General features: G+C 37.5%; 2 protein-coding genes across 2 annotated transcripts; one reads left to right on the plus strand and one right to left on the minus strand.

Moving 5' to 3' along the window:
• Positions 1-7,204: 7,204 nt before the first annotated feature.
• On the minus strand, positions 7,205-9,728 carry LOC149221671 (protein argonaute 9-like). The gene is made up of 8 exons (XM_089387444.1): positions 9,678-9,728; positions 9,405-9,586; positions 8,351-8,414; positions 8,120-8,228; positions 7,840-7,913; positions 7,629-7,723; positions 7,499-7,530; positions 7,205-7,386 (listed from the first exon to the last, which is right to left on the minus strand). The coding sequence occupies exons 1-8, from the start codon at positions 9,726-9,728 to the stop codon at positions 7,205-7,207; spliced, it is 789 nt and encodes a 262-aa protein (XP_089243570.1).
• A 6,182-nt stretch (positions 9,729-15,910) lies between these two features.
• Positions 15,911-16,882, plus strand: LOC149221672 (uncharacterized). Its single transcript, XM_089387445.1, has 2 exons — positions 15,911-16,252; positions 16,388-16,882. The coding sequence occupies exons 1-2, from the start codon at positions 15,911-15,913 to the stop codon at positions 16,880-16,882; spliced, it is 837 nt and encodes a 278-aa protein (XP_089243571.1).
• The last annotated feature ends 4,254 nt before the right edge of the window (positions 16,883-21,136 follow it).

Consider the following 21,136-nt stretch of genomic DNA (forward strand, 5'->3'; position numbering starts at 1 on the left):
TCTCCTTCTGAATACTGACTTTATCCTCCTGACGCTGATACCACGCTGAGAAAGATGGTCATTCGTCCCTCTGGTATTGGACGCCTTTGAGAAAATAGATTTTAGAAATGCTTTACAAGCTTTCAGCTTGTGTGTGGGGAGTGTCAGTTGTGAGTGAGTAAATGCAGTGGCTTCTTATACTGGCTATGAACGAATGCCGGTGGGAGTGTGATTGTTGTAAGTTTCATTAACTCGTTGTAAGGACCAATGTCAAGGAGTCCTTGAGGTTGTGGTATAAGGTTAAGTGTGGAGGTTTACTCTTCTCAACTGGGGTAGTGCAATTCAGGATAAGACTATGTCTACTAAAGCTGGCTCAAGTTATTTTTTTTAGTTAAAAAAAATAAGAGTAATATTAAGGGCATGAAGTTTTTATTTTTGGTTAGAAACCTTAATTCCTCGCCATGACAATTATTCTGGAGTTTTGAATTTGGTGTCTGGAATAGATTTGCAAGTAGTCTCACTCGTGTTTTGGAGGTGTCACCCATATGCCCCATATGCCTCTAGTGTAGGAGGATACATGCAATATGAAAGCAAGTCCCATCACCAACTAGGGCCTATGGGGTTTTGGTGTTTGGAATGGATTTGCTAGTATGGGATTTTGGTGTTTGGAATGGATTCGCTAGTAATCTCACGAAACATCACACCAGTAGTCTAAGAGGATACAAACAATATAAAAAGAAAACTCATCACCAACTCCAGCTAAGAGGATATAAACAATATAAAATGAAATCTCATCAGCAACTCCAACTTGTGGAAGTTTTGGTATTTAAAGTAATAGCAATTACTTTAATAGCAATTACAATATTATTATTAATAGCAATTACTTGAGATCCAAAATTTTTTCTCTTACAAAAAAGAAAAAAATAAAACTTCCACTTCTTTTACCTACTTTAAATATACTGTTCCAAGATTATCATCTCCATCTTCTTACAATATTATTATTAATAGCAATTATTTGAGATCCAAAATTTTTTCTCTTACAAAAAAGATAAAAAGAAAACTTCCACTTCTTTTACCTACTTTAAATATACTGTTCCAAGATTATCATCTCCATCTTCTTATACAATAAGAACTTCAAACCAATATTCATTGGACCCTAGTTAACCTGGAAAGCAATATTAGAAAGCAATATTCATCCCTTCTGCCTGAGAAAAGTGTTTAATGCCAAACCAAAAGTTGTAACAGCTGATGAAAAATCCTTTATCTGTGCTATCTGTTTAATAGGCAGTAACCTGACAGATCACCGTCCACGTTCCACCTTGCCATTGTAGAGCGGGGAGTAAATCTGGACGCCCACACGCCTTGATAATGCAGCTGTCTAGTAAGTAGACGACCGCCCAAAGCGTGTCCTTCCAGGGAACCAGTCTGATAATGACACCACACAACCAGCAATTGTTCTCATAAGTCTCTACAGCGTCCCTAGCTGAGCAGTGCAGAGGGAACGCCATGTGTGAGGCACACGTCCTCCACCAGGAGCTTGAGTTACAATCTTGTCATAGCATACCTTGAGTTACAATCTTGTCATAGCATACCTTGCAAAGCCGACCCTCTTCGTTCTCACACACAAAAATATATCTCTTATATATAAATTTGACATTTAATTTAATTCTATTATTATTATTATAATATTTATATTTATTATTAATATATTTTTAATAATTTTATAAGTATTAATAAAATTATTATTTTTTTATATTAAAAATATATAATAATTAAAATTATACTATGTTCAATTTTGAAACTATAGGTACATTATCCTTGTCATAGCATACCTTGAGTTACAATCTTGTCATAGCATACCTTGCAAAGCCGACCCTCTTCGTTCTCACACACAAAAAAATATCTCTTATATATAAATTTGACATCTAATTTAATTCTATTATTATTATTATTATAATTATATTTATTATTAATATATTTTTAATAATTTTATAAGTATTAATAAAATTATTATTTTTTTATATTAAAAATATATAATAATTAAAATTATACAATATTCCATTTTGAAACTATAGGTACATTATCCTAAAAACATATATGTCGATAACAAATACAAAATGTTTTGCCTTCAACGTGGAAAGTAAGAGTTACATTATACCAAATATCATTGAATCAGTATGATGGGGTATTAGCTTTCATCATCCTTTTAACTTTTCACATCTATAATTTTTTTACATCTATAAATTGAGTGATATTAGCTTTTGTCAACTTTTTAAGTTATTACATCCATAATTGAGTGAAATTCCCTTTTTCATAGCATACCTTGAGTGAAATTCCCTTTTTCATAGCATACCTTGCAATGCCGACCCTCTTCGTTCACGCTGACAATAAAAATGACCAAGCCATTCACAATGGGTTGTCTGGATTCAAACCATGCACGAAAACTCTCGGAGAGCCATTATGAAATCCTCAAACGATAATTTCACCAAATCGTCTTGAAAGATCTTCCGCAGCACCATACCCACTTCGAAAACAATCTTCACACCCTCGAAAAGAAAAACATCCCATATGTGGAAACGGAAAACCTGCAGAGAAAACTGTCAAGAACCAGCGGCTTGCGAGCATAGAAGGCAAAAGTCAAATAAGCATTTGTTGAGTAGAGGTAGACCGTCCAGGTATAGCCCTCTGCATGGAGTATTCGCTCCGCCTTTGAGCAGCACAACCATCACCCAAAACAGATTCTCCTCCATCACCCAAAACACATTTTCCTCAGACATGTACAGTAGAAGCACGCATGCTATGAAACTCATCCCCTGCGTATACCCCACCTCGCTGTCATACACCGCATATGCTTTCAACACATTGTGGAGAGACCTCTGCGCAAACTGGAAAATTAATAAGCCAGTCAGTTGAGCCGCAAGAGTCAGTTATGAGATAAGTCGGTTATTGAAAAGAAAAACATCCCATATACAAACAATTAGGGGAAATGGCACATCTACAGAAAAAACCGTCAAGAACCAGCTAGTTGCAAACATAGATGGCATGATCGTTTGCTCCTCAAAATGTTTCCTTAACTCTGGCAGGAACGCCGTAATATCATGGCCTATAATTGCAAGATGAATTCATCACTAAAATCACCATTTGTAGAATGAATAAACTATTTTATTAAATGTTTTATCATTTCAATAAGAAGTAGAATGATGGCCATGCAAGTGAGAGTTAGGTTAGCACAACTTGCATTTTTCAAACAATCCTCTAACTTATCAATATATATGTTAAAAAATATACAAGGCACATAACAACCTTACTTAACTACTATATTAATATTATTTTCTTTTAAATAACCCTCTATGTTCTTAAACTTAAATTAACTTTATATTACAAACTTAATGTAGTAACTCTCAACTAAGTGCAACGAGCTCCTTCTGGAAGCTTCAAATAACAAGAATGGAAACTTGGATTAAGCTTCAAATAATAAGAATGGAAACTTGGATTTACAATAATTCCTGCACATATTTTTTGGGCAATTTTGAAGGTTGGTTAGATTACGACATAAGAATTTGGTTTGGGATGGAAACCTTCAAAGAATTTGGTTTGGGGTGAGGCCTATGCCTTTGTATCAAATAACAATCTTGATTTATGTGGTTTAAACTAGTTTTTTGCCTACTTTGATTGTGAAGAGTTTACTAGTCAAAATTGTGATTTCAATGATTCCCTGACAGATTTACATTGTGAAAATAAACCGGAAAACTTTTCAAAAAGTCACACTTGTAGACAACTCGATATGGTTAGGGAGCTTTATAAGTGAGACCTTTTGGAGTTTCCCCCATTATTTTTCCGATTAAAAGAAAATTGCAATTAGAAGTCCTAGGGCACTTAGATTGTGAATAGTTCACCCCTCAAACTTGGAGTTCTATAAATGAGACTTTTTGGAGTTTCCCCAGACTCAGACTCAAACTCAAAAACTCTTAGGGCACTTAGATTGTGAAGAGTTCCCCTGTCAAACTTGTGATTTCAATGAATCTTGAGGGATTCAGATTGAAAAATAAACCTGAAAACCTTTTAAAAAGTCATACTTATAAACAACGTGGTATGGTTAAGGAGTTGTCTATAAGTGAGACGTTTTAGAGTTTTCAACAGATTTCTGACGGGAATAATCTTGATTTATATTGTTTAAACTGGATTTTTGATTGCATATATAAATTCAACACCCTCAAAAGCGCTTAAAACACTTCAGTTTGACTTTTTAATTACTCCACCAAAACAAGATTTCTAAGACTAATCAAAAACTGCAATCCTAGAACCAAAACCAACGAACATAATGACCCACATATACTTCTAAAACATTGTAGATATTTGGAAGTGTCGATTGCATTCCTTGGATTCAATGAGATTGCTTGCGGTGAGCAATCGCTCTTTGGATGCAGTCCTCCCTGTAGGAAATCGTACAACTCATTCTTCTTTCCAGAGGTGCATGGCTGTTGGTAGGAGATTCGCTATTTGGAGAGTTGAATGACTTTGCGTTCGGTTAGGTATCAATAGAGATCCTTCAATAGAGGAGAAGGTCCCAGAAAAGCACACATGATTTTGATTTTTATTTCTTTACGGATTGCTGCTGCCTCCTCATGATCACTCTCCTTCTGAATACTGACTTTATCCTCCTGACGCTGATACCACGCTGAGAAAGATGGTCATTCGTCCCTCTGGTATTGGACGCCTTTGAGAAAATAGATTTTAGAAATGCTTTACAAGCTTTCAGCTTGTGTGTGGGGAGTGTCAGTTGTGAGTGAGTAAATGCAGTGGCTTCTTATAATGGCTATGAACGAATGCCGGTGGGAGTGTGATTGTTGTAAGTTTCATTAACTCGTTGTAAGGACCAATGTCAGGGAGTCCTTGAGGTTGTGGTATAAGGTTAAGTGTGGAGGTTTACTCTTCTCAAGTGGGGTAGTGCAATTCAGGATAAGACTATGTCTACTAAAGCTGGCTCAAGTTATTTTTTTTAGTTAAAAAAAATAAGAGTAATATTAAGGGCATGAAATTTTAATTTTTGGTTAGAAACCTTAATTCCTGGCTATGACAATTATTCTGGAGTTTTGAATTTGGTGTCTGGAATAGATTTGCAAGTAGTCTCACTCGTGTTTTGGAGGTGTCACCCATATGCCCCATATGCCTCTAGTGTAGGAGGATACATGCAATATGAAAGCAAGTCCCATCACCAACTAGGGCCTATGGGGTTTTGGTGTTTGGAATGGATTTGCTAGTATGGGATTTTGGTGTTTGGAATGGATTCGCTAGTAATCTCACGAGACATCACACCAGTAGTCTAAAAGGATACAAACAATATAAAAAGAAAACTCATCACCAACTCCAGCTAAGAGGATATAAACAATATAAAATGAAATCTCATCAGCAACTCCAGCTTGTGGAAGTTTTGGTATTTAAAGTAAATAATCCCACCTGTATATTCTCACTCCAAAAAAATATGTGCTCAATACAGCAACAATAGCCCAAAAAAAAAAAAAAAAATTGTTTCTATTTCAAATATTTTCGGTTTGAATCAGCGTATGCCTCCAATACCTTTTGTGGAGATTCAAAGCATACGGATTTTTCCAATTTCTCTACCATCTGAATACGAGGGGGGGCATGGAAGGAAAGCAGCTGGCCTTTATAAAAGAGCTCGAAGCCGGGGGCATGGAAGGAAAGCGACTGGCCTTTATAAAAGAGCTCGTCTGCGGGAGAACCAACGGAATCCAGCTCGATTGAGGCGGCCTAGACAGGTTTGAGTCCTCGGTGGGGTATATCAAACTCGAATTCTCTCGAAACCGCCGCATTATTCATATTCAGTCTTCTCTTGCTCACGCCATTAGAAACCATAGCCGAGCCAATTGTGAATTTATCAAAAATAAATTCAACGATCTCTTCATAATTCAATACCCCGAATGAGTCTCATGTCACCTCTTTCACCATTTGGAGTCCTTTCGATCACTTACTTATCTTTAATTTCCTCACACCTCTTGGAATACTCTATTCTGGTGGAAAATTGGGTTTTAAAAAACAGTACACCTCATTCCAACTAAGTAAAATATTTTCTACTTTGGCAGTTGGCAGTGAGTACTCAAATCTAACCCATTAATAAAAAATTTATTTACATGTACTCATTGCTATAAATTTTATCATTTCCTTATCTTCTTATAGTTATTTCTATCATTGCCTCATACCGGCATTGCTGTATGCAGGTAGTGAGAAACGGGAGATAAAAAAACGTAAGAGCACCGGGCAGTAACAAACGAAGAGAGAGCCAGACTTTCTATTGCTCTGTTCTATAATGCGAGTATGGATTTTGTTTAAAACAGCTAGATATGGGAAGAAGATAAAACTTCAGATAATGGGCTCTTAGTCAATTTATGGTCGAGATTTTTGGGTTTGTAACTATCCATCAATATTCTACTACCGACACGCGGAGCAGTAGTATTCTCTGAGTCTGAAACCTGATTCTTTGGTGCTCGACCAGGTCTTGGCGTGGGTAGTGAAAGTTCCGAAGCACGAGATCTGTTTCAAAACAGGGGAACGCAAACATTGAAAGCATTTTTATATAAAACATTCAGGATCCATCCTTAGAGACGCATAAGAAAATTTATCAAATATGTGAGTTAAAGCAAAAGGATTTAACCCACAGACATCATCAATCACAATAAAACCCAAAATTTTACCTGATGTTATCCTTGATCAGTCTCTGCCTCGCAAGGAATCTCGCAATGGGGGCGTGAGCGCTATGGTAATGGCCCCTGCAAAAGAAACAACACCTTATTACACAACCAGCGCAAAGGCTCCTCCACCAAATTTTAAAAGTTTAACAGCTCTGAAGCTTTCCTTTCATGAGTTTTTCCCTGTGCATTTTTCATTAGTTTCCCCTGAATTTTCACCGAGAAGCTCCTTGGAGTGACCTTAATGATCCCAAGCCGGCCTTCCAGTTATACCTCTAACTACCAATCTATAACTACCTTCAGCGATCCGATGGAGGAAAATACTTTAATCCTCTAACACACAGTATGGACGGCTCCCAAAAGTACACGGTGTCACCTGGGAAAGTTGTTTTCAAAGAACAACGCCTTACGGCGTAAAATGCATTCTCCTCAGACATTTACAGCAATGGAGTATTCGCTCCGCCTTTAAGCAACACAACCATCACCCAAAATGCATTCTCCTCGGACATGTACAGCCTGACTCAGCAAAAGAACATTGTGTGGCAAATGTTTTCGTGCAGAGCAGGGAGCTCAGGGACATGTCCTCCAGATGCAACTGACCCTTCACCTCTTCCTGATCGGGAAGCTGTTTCCGAAAGCTCAACTGCCTTCAGGAGTTGTTGCATTTGGGTTGCAGCTAGATGTGCATAATTTATTGGGGCAACTGCATATCATCAAACACATAAATGATGATCAGATAAGATAAAAATTTGACCGATGGCATTTCCGTTGCAAACTAACAACAATTACAGTTCTTTTGAAGATTAACAATTTACCTGAAGATATTGCCGTTGTACTCTTTTGATACCTGCAACGAAACAAATACATAGTTGAAGAGTCAAAAGACAAAACCTCAATATTATTGGGTTGTAACATCAATTAAAACCATCAAGGATTGTTTCTTACACATAAGATAATACGTGCACCATACTCTGAATATCGTCCACACTGAAACTATTCTCATCTAGTAAAACGTGGTAACGAGTAGGCCGTGAAGTTCCCTACAACAGATAGTCATTCAATAAAATGTTAGGAAATTTCAACTTCCCAGGTTTGCATACCACTAGTAAAGTTATGTTTAATTAATTACAGTATAACCATATCAAAGTATGCTTACCACTGCGCCATTTTGAGGACACAAGTAGAAATCAAAGCGTCTAGGATGACAAATCTGAGTATCTACAATAGTCCCTGCATCCAAAGGGAAAATAATTTACACCTCTTTTCTTTTTGAAAATGCATAGGAGAGCATCAAGTTTTCACATTAAGGTCAATTCTTAGGAGGTTTTGAAGTCATTGGCATTCTGGTCAATGGGTCACAGCATAATTCAGATATGATGATGGATTTTAACAATGTCGTATTTTATCCATATGATAAGATTTATAAAGAATATAACCTGGCTGCACATTGCCTTGACCAGTTGGGAACAACTTTGTGTGGTGATTCTTCTGCGCAACAATCAATGTAACTTTGGGTCTATAACCGTCCTCTATATCATTACAGGCCTAGTGGATCAATAACCATTCACAACTTTAGATTGAATAATGTTAAACACATAACAAACCATATGAGAACTGTCAACCTGAAATTACAAACCGAACGAACTAGGAAATAAGGCTAGGATAACCTTGAGTATAGCTCGCAACTCAACATTCAAGACCTGCTCAAATTGTGTTTCACTAACTCCGTCTCTGCAATATTGAACTCATTAGTGACTCCAAAATATTCAAAATATCAAAAGGTTGGAAAATTAGATCAAAGCATTTCAAACATAGCTAAACATAAATATACATCACATCACAAGGAAACTATAATTAAGGTTAACTTTCAACATTGAAACTTGGGGGTAATTCGTTAATTAATGGTAGTGATCCTTGTTCTGATGTGGATTAAATGAATAAAATCCATATGAACTTTTCTAAACAATTGACAAACCATTTCAACAACCTATGTCCAAGAATTCTGGAATAAGAATATGGAAGTTGACATGTAAGCGTAACAATATTCATTTCCATTAATTTACATTAACAACAAATAAGTTTTACTTAATTGGCCTACCAAATTTGTAAATACAAAATGACAGCATTGCTTGCTGAGTTTCTCACATCATAGCGAAAAGAAGTAAAAACAAATGGCAGCACTAAACGAAATAACCTGAACCTCTTTTGCCTTAGTAAACAGTTTTCGTTTATATAATGCATTAGCTTCAACTCACAAAAATGGGCGACAAAAGCAATATTACATTATGTAGATAAGATAAGATAATTCATCTAAAGTTAAACTAGCCTATTATCTTTAGTCCACATAGCAACAGATAAAGAAAGAAAGCCCTGCATTTTAATAACTACTACTCACATTGATGCATGCTTTAGTCCACAAAGCAACAGATAAAGAAAGAAAGCCCTGCATTTTAATAACTACTACTCACATTGATGCATGATTTAGTCCACAAAGCAACAGATAAAGAAAGAAAGCCCTGCATTTTAATAACTACTACTCACATTGATGCGTGCTTTAGTCCACAAAGCAACAGATAAAGAAAGAAATCCCTGCATTTTAATAACTACTACTCACATTGATGCATGCTGCCAAAGAGGTCAATCTCCTCACGCTATGCAGTTAAAATTAATAAACAAACAACACAAAAAGAACAAAATATACCTCTCACATTGTCTGTATACCTGAAAATGATCATTTGTTGAGGTTTTCTTTCTACTTCTGGTGGAGGCTTGCAGGTGCTGTGGAAATCTAAAAGTAGCTCTCTGTGTAAAACGCCCATTCCAAGAATAATTGTTGGTATCTCGGATATCTTAGGCATTCTATGCTCATATTCCACAACTAAAGCAGAGTTGAGCCCACCAAGCTGAGACAAAACGATTTGTTCAAAAATTCAATCACATAAGAGCAAGGGACTTGCCTGAAAATGAAAGGGCAGATCTAGCCTGCAGACGCACGCCTGCTATGAAACTCATCCCCTTCGTATACCCCACCTCACTGTCATACATCCCTTCGTATACCCCACGGAGATCAACGGTAGTAAAGTTTTTAATCGTCTAACACTAAATCTAATGGTGAATAACCAAGACAGCGCGGATCACAGGAGAGTTCATTTCAAATAGAAACGCCTTACGGCGTAAAAACGCCTTACGGCGTAATTATTATTATTATTTTAATAATCGTAATCGTATTTTGCAGATAAAGAAATATTATATCTTTATTAATGGATCATTGAAATAAAATTAAGGTCATTATATGTAAAGATGATCATGATCATGATCACATTGTATGAGGAAATCACTTTATTATAATCTTTCCTGACCGTGAAATCATGATGTTACATAGACGCATCAGCTTTGCATTCACCCTCAATCATGGCACATTAGCACCACCACTAGGTGTTTAAAATTCATAGTAACCGTTTGACTATGGTTTTTTCTCATTACTTCAGGGTTATATTTTGTAAAATATTTAGTTTAACCCTTTGACTATGGTTTTTTCTCATTACTTCAGGGTTATATTTTGTAAAAATTTAGTTTAATATAATAAAATAAATGTTAAAATAGAAATAAAAATATCTTCATGCATTCATGTGATTTACCGACTACCACATTTCAAATTGTATTTCACACAAATATTGATTTGATTGTTATTCCAATAACTTTGTGTTATATCCAAGTTAGCTATTAAATATATTACTACTTAAATCTCAACCTTCCCTCGCAATATGTAACCGGTTAACCCATTATGCCCATTTATAATATATAAAGTAATGGATACAATTTTTTAAATATTTATTCATAATCCCAAATTATAAATCAAATAAAAGAGAATAACAATCATTATTAACTAATTAAATACCTAAATAAATAAATTTATCTAAACTAATAAATAAATAAATGGCATTCGATAAACCTTTAAATGTTAATTTTAAAATATTCCCAAAACTTTATTTTTAATTTTATAATAATTTTTCATCCATGGTAAAATTTCTGACCAACTTTATCAAAAATTAAATAAATATAACTTTTTCCCAAATTAAAACCCAAAAACATTCCCAAAAAAGCCAGTAAAATCCATGGCAAATCTGCAATGGAAAAAAGCATACTTCAAACATAACAATGTACACTAAGGGCACAGGGAATCTTATTTTCTTCCTTAGGCATGGAAAAAAACATAATTCAAACATAACAATGTACACTAATGGCACAGGGAATCTTATTTTCTTCCTTAGGCATCGTACCACTCGATTCTCATGAAAAGCGCCAACTTCCATAGATTTCTACGAATCTTCTAAGAGCATTCCGTAAGCATCCCATTAGAAAAGAAGTTCCCGGATACATCATAGCAGATCATGCTTGTATTATTGTTCCCTAGGTATGGTTTGATTGTATGGAAGAAAAAAGCATGAGATAAACGTCTACATTACTCGGGGGTTGTATATTGGCTCACAACTAGTCGTTGAGATACGCCATTACTTTTCAAAATTTGATGAGTGTTCCTAAACACATTATATTCATGCTAATATCACTCGAAATGGCTCCATATATAAGAATCATTCCCTTCCTTTTATATATTTTTAAATTTAAATTAATTGGGTTAGCTTAATAATGGTTTATCTAAAATATATTTTTTAGAGCTTAGATTTTTGTGATTTATATTGAAGATTGTCTTTTGGATTTATCACATCATGATGATTTGGTTGATGTTTTTCACCATCTAATGTGGTTCATCATCAAAATAAGAATGCAGTTTATCCTCACTACAAGAGTAAAAAAGTCAATCTTTCCAAATGATTAAATAAGAGGGATATATCCGGATCCATAGTTAGTAGTTATGAATTAGTCATTCAGAATTAGTTAGGGATTACCTCTTAAGAATTACTTACTAGGAAATAGCAAAAAAATTTATTTTATTATTATTATTATTTTATCATATATATCAAGTCAAATTAAAATAATTTAATATTTAATAAAAGGATAAGAATGGTTTGTTAGGAAATCGTTGTTAGCCATTATTTTAATAGAAGAAGAATAAATTATTTATTTATTTAATTTTTATATTTAATTTTGATTTTGATTTTGATTTTTTTAATTGAATTGAATTAAATTAATATAAAATACTAGAGAGATTTTTAAAATTAACTATAATAAATCTATTCAACTATTAAAGAATAATTAGGAAAGCTAGAAAAAATCGAAATATAAATTAAATAAATGAGGTAAAAAAAGGAAAACAAATATGATGGGAAATCAAAAGGAGAGGGCAGCATCCAACTCCTACTTAATTTCAAACCATCGTTCTTATTGAGATTGATTGCATGATTCTTAATCTCAATAGCCTCTCTTAGCTTCCTATGATGCAAGTGATCAATCCTTGCGATGACACGTGAATCCTCAATGCAAACATGGTGCTTGGAGTTCACTGCATGTTCAACTAAAGGAAGAACATGAACGATTGTGTCTAATGTCTGTTGCATGTTCATGGATTCTTTGGTTGATGGAATGACGAGTTTCACCAATGTAAGGAATCCCACACGAGCAAGGAATAGAGTATACCCCTTTCATGTTTTTAGGGTTGACGAGGTCTTCAACAGATCTAAGAGAGTTTATGATGGTATTAAGGGGCTTGAAGACAACATAAAATTTATTCTTCTTAAGAATAAGAGAAATATTATCAATGGTCCCTTGGATAAATGGAAGTTCCACATTGGGAATTTGATCCTCAAGAACATGTTTAACTTTGCACTCTTTACTGGCTCTTTGAAATGGTTTGAGGCCTTGCTGCTGCCTACTATAGGCATCAATCTCAAAATCATCATTATAATGTTACATTACATTGCAATTAATTCAACATCATATTGCGACATTACAAAATTAGGCATTAATATTAGTATGTATAATATTATGGTTTATAATAACAAGTTTAATATTTGGGTTGACAATATTGGGTTTAATATTAAGACCTAATATTAGGTTTATAATATTAGGGTTTAGTATTACACTTCATAATATTGGATTTAATATCGGGTTTAATATTAGAGTTTTTAATATTTAATCTTTAATATATTAAGTTTATAATATTTGGGTTTACATTAATGGAATTAATATTTGGACTTATAATATTCGATTTTATAAGGTTAGGGTTTATAATTTTTGGTTTAATATTAGGGTTTAATATTGTAACATTTGAATGGTACTAGAATTTTTCCAACATTACATTGTGACAAACATTGTCACAATGTGACAATCAATCTAAAAATGATTGCCGCAATGTTACATTACATTGCAATTTATTGAACATCCCATTGCAACATTGTAAAACTAGGGTTTAATATTAGATGTTATAATATTATGATTTATAATATCGAGTTTACTATTTGGTTTTATAATATCAGGTTTAATATTGGGTTTATAATATTAGGTTTAACATTAGGGTTTAATATTGATTTTATAATATTGAGCTTAAAATAGGGCGTTTAATATTATATTTTCTCATATTTGGGTTTTAAATATTGAGTGTATAGTATTGGTGTTTAATATTGAGTTTAATATTAAGGTTTATAATATCGGGTTTAATATTAGTGTTAAATGTTGGGTTTATAATATTGAGTTTAATATTAGTATTTAATATTAGGCATTTTAATATTGGGTTTAATATTGAGTCTATAATATTAGGTTTATGATATTGTGTTTGATATTGGGTTTATAGTATTGATTTTAATATTAGGGTTTACAATATTGGGATTTTAATATTGTTTTAATATTAGGATTTATAATATTGGGTTTACTATTAGGGTCTATAATAGTGAGTCTGATATTAAGGTTTAATATTGGGTCTATAATATTGAGTTTAATATTAAGGTGTATAATATTGGGTTTAATGTTGGATTTAATATAACATTTCAATGTTAAATAAAACTAACTTAATTGAACGCTTAACTTATATTCACTTATCTTAAAACCCTGATATTAGAACCCACTACTAAAATCAAATTCTGAAACTTAATACTAATATTATATTTATATATTAATTAATATTAATATTACAATATTACGCGAGGCGAGTGAATCTTCTCGAGCGAAGGCGACTTAGGGTTTCTGTAACCCGTCCTAGGATTTCTGTAGCCCCTGCTACGACAGGCTTGACAGGCAAACCGCAGTATTGAAGGCATCAGGGCGGATTGGTAGTTCACGTGAGCTGGCCATAAGCACGTAGAAGAATGCAGCCCCCTCAGGGGGAGAGCGATGCGCCTCCCCCCAAAAAAGATAGTCAAAAGCAGCAGACGGAAGAATGGGACAATGAAAACAGACAGAATGAAGGCAATACGGGAAGTAGCAACCAACAAGACAATGAGCCAGGTCAGAAAGACAAAAACAAGGCAAGTTCCTACACATGCAGACCAGTGGCAACTCACAGGCCAAAAGTGGAATTTCCCAGTCACCGAATCAATGCCAGAATACAATTCATGAGAGATCATGCGCTGATTGACAAGTTCATTGGAATATGGCGAACTGAGAGGGCGCTGAGGAGCTGGATAAGCAACAAATGGAACCCAAAAGGGCACATCACTCTGCATCTAGGGCCAAAGGGGTTTTTCACTGCAGTTTTCAACTGCCTGGAAGATCACAATAGGATTCTGGATGGGGGTCCTTATTTTTTCAATTCTGTAGGACTATATCTCAAAGGGTGGGTCAAGTGATTCAATCCAGACAAGGAAGACCTTAGTTATGCCCCCGTTTGGATAAGGCTGTACTCACTTCCTTGGGAATATTGGGAAGAAAAATCCCTTCAGGAGATTGGGAATGCGCTAGGCGAGTTTGTCAAGGTTGCCGAGGAAAAAAAACTATGCAGATACACGTCTTATGCCCGGATCTGCGTTTATATGGATCTAAAGCAAGCCCTGCGAGACACAGTAAGTCTCTTTCATGAAGATGTTGAATGGATTCAATTAATAGACTATGAGCATGTACCGTTTAGATGCAGGAAATTCCATGATATAGGACATCTCTAGAGAGACTGTCCTCTGAACAGGAAACCCCCTTCTCAATTGAGTTCAGATAACCAAACGTCTGACGGTTTTACCAAGGTAACAAACCGTAGAAGAGGGAACAAAAAATCGACAGCCAATCCCAATACAAATCCAGTCGACATGTCAAAACCCTCAACGAGCAATAGCTTTGAGGCCCTGGCCAATAATGATATGCAAGATCCTGATATTGAACCTCAGAATGACAAAGAATCTAACAAAGAGCAGCCGGAGGAAACTTCATAGCAAACAGAGGATATCCCATTCAAGAAATCAATCCTTCAATCCCAAACCAAAACTCAACCCTGGCATTCTCAAGGAATGGAAGTTGATAATCCTGAACCAAGCTCCAAGACACCGAAGGAAAGAGAGGAACCCTCTCAAGAACCCCAGATCATGGAAGAAGACCCTGAGAATATTGACATTGGTGAATTGGATATCCTAGGGCTGGAGCAAGCATGCAAGACAGGGAATTTTGACAAAATACCAGACCGGGAAGTGGATAACTTGGTAGAGGTCCTTAACCATGCACAAAAGAAATACTCTCTAGGGGTCCAGATAGGAAGTCAATGGGATGGCAAGTTTATCACCAAGGATAGCAAGAAGAGAGGAAGAAAAACAACCCTCGAAAGAACCATCAAGATAGGCGATGTGTTAGTTGAGTCAGGGAGGTACGCCAAGCTGACCAAGTACTTCAACACCAATCCCAATCCTTCTTAATGAAGCTGATATCATGGAATATAAGGGGGCTCAACAGCCCAAGGAAAGGCAAACTATTAAAAAATATGCTTATGCAGGAAAAACCAACTATACTTTTTTTTGCAGTAGACTAAATGCAATTCGACAGTTTTGGAAAAAATAGCAGCGAAAGCCTGGCCAGGAGGGCTAGTAACAGCTGTTGATGCTCAAGGGGCGTCGGGAGGACTGGAAATTCTCTGGGATGCATGAGTAATTCAACTCAACAATATAAATGCTAACAAGAACTTCATTTAGGCAATATTTCATTTAATCGGTACCAACACCCATGGTCATATAACTAATGTATATTTCCCTCAGGGAACTATACACAAAGCTAAAACTCTAGATACACTATCGGAGCTCAACTCAAGTAGGCTATACCAGCTTTGGATATCTGGAGGAGATTTTAACATGATAGCAAGAATGGAGGAAAAGCAGGGAGGCAGAAGCATAACAAACAGAGATGGGAACCTACTGAAAGACTTTATTCAAACCAACTGGCTAGTAGATGTTCCTTCAAACAACGGCATGTTCACTTGGAACAATAAAAGAGAGGGATCGCAACAGATAGCTTCGCGTATTGATAGATTCCTTATATCAGACAATGCAACTCACCTGGGAGGGGAATTCATCGCCTCCATCCTTCTTGTTTCAGGCTCAGACCACTGGCCTATCGAACTCCAATGGAACAGGCCAGGTAACAGTATTAGGCGTCCATTCCAGTTTGAAGAATTCTGGTTAACTCATCCGGATTTTGATGAATTGGTTAGATCAACTTGGCTCAAATTCAATCCTATCAGTGGCACAAAGATGTCCATGTTCCAACAGAATCTAAAGCACCTCAAAGGCGAAATTAAACACTAGAATAACACCACTTTTGGCAATATTTTTAAAGCATAGGCTACTCTCAATCAAGAAATGAAGATTGTCCAGCAAAGGATCATCACTGAAGGACGCTCCGAGGAACTTACCAAGAAGGAACAAGATATCGAATCCCAAATATTAGATAGAGCTCAACAGGAGGAAACCCTTTGGAGGATAAAATCGAGGATCAGATGGCTCAAGGACCGGGAAAAGAATACAAAATTTTTTCACAAAACTACAGTGCAGCGCAGAATGAACAATTACATCACCCATATCAAAAATGAGCAGGGGAATAGAATTGAGACTCATGAAGGCATTGAAGAGGAGTTTCTCAGATACTTTAAGAAAGCTCACCAAGAACCCATTATGGACAGAATGCCTGCTATAAACAAGATCCTAAGGAACATTCCAAAATTAATTACAAAGGAGAATAATAGTCTCCTCCTCAAGCCCACCAACTTGCAGGAAGTCGAAGATGCTGTTCATCAATTGAAGGCAGGGAAAGCGCCGGGCCCGGATGGATTCACATAAAACTTTTTTCATAAATTTTGGGATCTTATTAAAATGGAGGTATGGCAAGTTGTGGAGGAATCCCGCACCTTACGTTGGATGTATCCAGGGCTGAATGCCACATTCATTGCTTTAATTCTGAAGGCGGAAGAATCCAATACCCCAGACAAGTACAGACCCTTTGCTCTATGCAACATTATCTAGAAAATCGTCTCAAAAGTTATAGCTACCACACTAAAACCGCTGCTCCCTCTCATAATCTCGCCCTAGCAATCTGGTTATGTAGAAGGCCGGCAGATAACGGACAAGATTATTTTAACTCATGAAATAATCCACTCCTTGAAGCAGACCAAAAAACCAGGTATGCTGCTTAAGATCGATTTATCAAAAGCTTTTGATAATATCAGTTGGATTTACATTCAAAAAATTCTTACTGCCTTTGGCTTTGCCCCGTCATGGGTCAGATGGACTATTAATCTTTTGTCTTCAGCATTCTTTTCTATTCTTATCAATGGTATCCCTTCGGCTACGTTTCATCCCTCCAGAGGTATCAGGCAGGGAGATCCCCTTTCACCTTTTCTTTTTGTTATTATGGCTGAAGGACTAGGTAGAAGTCTAACTTCTGCCCAGCTCTCCCAGCGTATCAAAGGCCTATCCTTCAACAATTCTCCAACTTACTCCCACTAGCAATTCGTGGACGACAACATGCTTTTTGGTCATCCCTCGGTTCAAGAAGCTTGCCTCCTCAAATCCCTCCTATCAAACTTCTCTGAAGCCTCCGGAGCCCTTATTAATCGTGTCAAATCTCAAATCTTTTTCTTTAACACCCCTGCTCCCACCCAAAAAGCCATTGCCCGTATCCTTGGTTTCACCATCGCTTCCCTTCCCTCCAAATACCTTGGAGCTCCCTTAATCGCCTCGGCCCTGAAGCACTCCTCTTGGAAAAACTTGTTAGAAAAGCTAGAGGCTCGGCTCTCCCTCTGGACTCATAGAGCTCTTGATATGGCCAGTAGACTTGTTCTCATCAAGGCAGTTCTCCATTCCATGCCCTTGTATCTCTTCTCTATTCTTGCAGCTCCTAAATGGGTTCTTAAAGAAATAAAGAATCTCCAGCGCAACTTCTTATGGGGTAGCTCAGGCCACAATCGAAAGTGGGCTCTGGTTAAATGGGACAATGTATGTCTTCCGAAGAAAGCTGGGGGCATTGGGCTAAGAGATCCAGGGCACAGTAATAAGACTATGGGAGCTAGAATATGGTGGAGGTGGCTCGCAAATCCTAACACCCCCTGGCCCTCCCTCTAGACAGCAAAGTATGTGAACATTTGCCCTATTGAAGAAAGAATTCGGATGACAGAAGTAAGCATGGGGTCTGTAATATGGAACTCGACCATTCAACACAGAGATCTAATACAAAACCATAGCTTCTGGGATGTCAAGAGTGGTAGCACAGCAAGATTTTGGTAAGACTCCTGGCAGCAGCTCCCAAAGATAAAGGACACACTCTCTAACCTTCCATTACCAGAGTAGGATATCAATCAGTTAGCAACGCTTAGTCAGTTCTAGAATCCCTCTTCCACACAGGGATATAGACAATGGATGGATGCAAATCTAATCATAATGCATGGTTCTGAGCAAGTTCAATGAGATCTTTCCATAGAATTACAAAAGCGCCAAATCCCTATCTCAGAAGGATCGGACATACTAAGATGGGGATATGAAGAGAGAGGGACTTTCACCACAAAGGAAGCGTATAAGATAATAGTTCAAGAACAGAGAATCAAAGACACTTTATGGGATAAAATCTGGCATTCCTCCAACTAGCCGAAGGTGTCTACTTTTTTATGGCTCCTATGTCATAATAAAATTCTAACATGGGATAACCTTAGAAAAAGAAGCTTCTCGGGCCCATCTATATGTCTCAACTGTAAGCAAGAAGAGGAATCAACTATACATCTAATGCAAACCTATCAAATAGGACGAAATCTGGGGGAAAAGGTTGCCTTCCGATGCCAAAAAGACGACAAAGTGCAAGGGGATATCAGAGCTAGTATTCGCAATTGGAGTCAAGAGCCATATCAAAGCAAACTCCTCAACACACTATGGCAGCTTATTCCTGGTCTACTGATGTGGAATATCTGGAAAGAGCAGAACAGAAGAGTTTTTAAGGATCAATCTATGTCCATAGACTAGATATGGACCAAAATACATCAGAACATCAAGGAGTCTCTATCCATTAAAGACTGGTACCTAGAAGATTTTCCTTCATTGCCGTAGCAAAAGCCAGTGTGGGACAATTGGAAGATTCAGGTAAATCAACAGCTGATCCTTAAAAATAATCCTACTACAAAGAGGAAAAAATCAACAAAATGGACTCCACCACCCAGCAACATGTTCAAGCTCAACTTTGATGGAGCCTCAAAGGGTAATCCAGGAAAAGCAGGGTATGGGGGGGTCTTCAGAAATCACTATGGCACTCCTCAACTCATCTTTCTGGGCTCAAAAGGTTGGGACACCAACATCTCAGCAGAATTGGAAGGATTGTGGAGAGGTCTCACCCTGGCTCAAGACATAAGTTTTTATCTGCTTATCATAGAAGGGGACTCGCAAATCATTATAAGAATGGTCACAAAACTAATGCACGGATCCCCCATACATAAGGTTAGTAACAGTTGGAGGATGGCTCAAAGGCTCGAGCTAATAGACAGATGGCTTTCTCAACATCAAGCAATTTCCTTCAAACACACTAGGCGGGAAGGAAACAAGCTCGCTGATTTTCTTGCTAATCTCGGTGTGGAAATTGGGGCAGATCTCTTTGTAGGCACAATCTCCAGTATAGCCTCCGAGGATCAACTCTCTGAGTTCCAAAACATTGTGACGAAGGATAAGCTTCAGGAGGATCATACAAACCAGGATGCGGGTGTCAATAAATGATATTTATGAGGGGCCGCACAAGGCAGGCAACTGGCCCTGCACCTGGCTGGCAGACGACCTCCATAGCATGCGCATTTGGTTGGTGGACAATTTCCATTGCATGCGCATTTAATCATCTGCAAAACGGAATGTTGGTCGCACAAATCAGCATTTATGAGCACCTAGTTCAAGAGCTCTTGCTTAAGGTTTTATGTATGGATCCATATCTGATTCACGCCATTGTCACTGGTTCGTTTTACCTCTGCTCGTGGTGCTTCCCGCACCCCTGCCTGGCTCAACTTGTTTGGAAGCTAGCTTGGTTAACTGGTGTTGTTGGTCTCCTCTGTGCTCAGATTCTCTCCAGTCAGCTCCACCATCTTCCCTTTCCCAGTTGGTCTGTCATTCTGAGAATGCCTCACCGTTGAGGAGTCCCACGCCGAGGAGGTAACACTGGGAACAGAGGAAGAACCTCTCGGCCTGCTCCGCAGAATGTCATACCCATTGCTTCGGCCTCCCCATCCTCACCGCCCTCGGGTCAAGCTGGGCCTCTTCCGCACAATTCCTTTCAGACTACCAGGGTCACCTTCCACAGCAGGCTCAACAGGCCTGTGTTGTCTGCTAGCATCACAGTCATTCTTGCTGAGGAGGAGAGTAATCCTACCAGCTCAGCCCACACTACCTCCTCTCAATCTCAGGAAGATAGTGTCCTTTAGGGGGAAATGGCTGGGGTGGTGTCTAACACTCACAACATGGAGGATGACACCCCTGTTTCTGAAGCGCCTCTGCATCCGGCCGACTCAACACAGAACGAGATTCTTGCCCGTGGACCGACTCATCGTGCAGGCAACATTCTCAACCTGGTAACTACTCCTAAAGGCGGCATTGAAGGAATTGATGACAATGGCTTCGTCACCTGGGTCGCTTTGTCTAGCCAGGTGGATAAGGACATACCCGACTCTCCGCAGCATGCAGACTAAGCCTAGTTCATCACCGACGGGTGGCACTCTTGCCTTCGCTCTATTTATTTTTTGCTATGTGTCTTCGTTTCTAGGTCTCTGGTCCTGTGTCTGGTTTAAGTTCTTGTTTAAGCTCTTGGCGCTAGCCAACCTGTTCTCTGTTTGCAGCTACAACTATGGGTTTGATGGGTACTATTTTGTCATTTTTGTTCATGGCGGGCATGATAGCATGCGTCTTAGTAAAACCTCTGAAGGTGTTAGCTATGTCATGTTAGAATCAGAACAGAAATATTTCAGTGGGTCATGGTCTAACACAAAATCTTTTGAAGTCTGTAATCTGGAAATGGCAGAAAGCATGAAATGTATGTCTCTGAATCTCTGGCTGAGGGCTGGCATCTGCCCCCTCTGA

The sequence above is a fragment of the Pinus tabuliformis genome, chromosome Q, assembly GCF_031772625.1.
Source record: "Pinus tabuliformis cultivar Carrire ecotype Pingquan chromosome Q, CPIR1, whole genome shotgun sequence".
NCBI lineage: Eukaryota > Viridiplantae > Streptophyta > Pinopsida > Pinales > Pinaceae > Pinus > Pinus tabuliformis.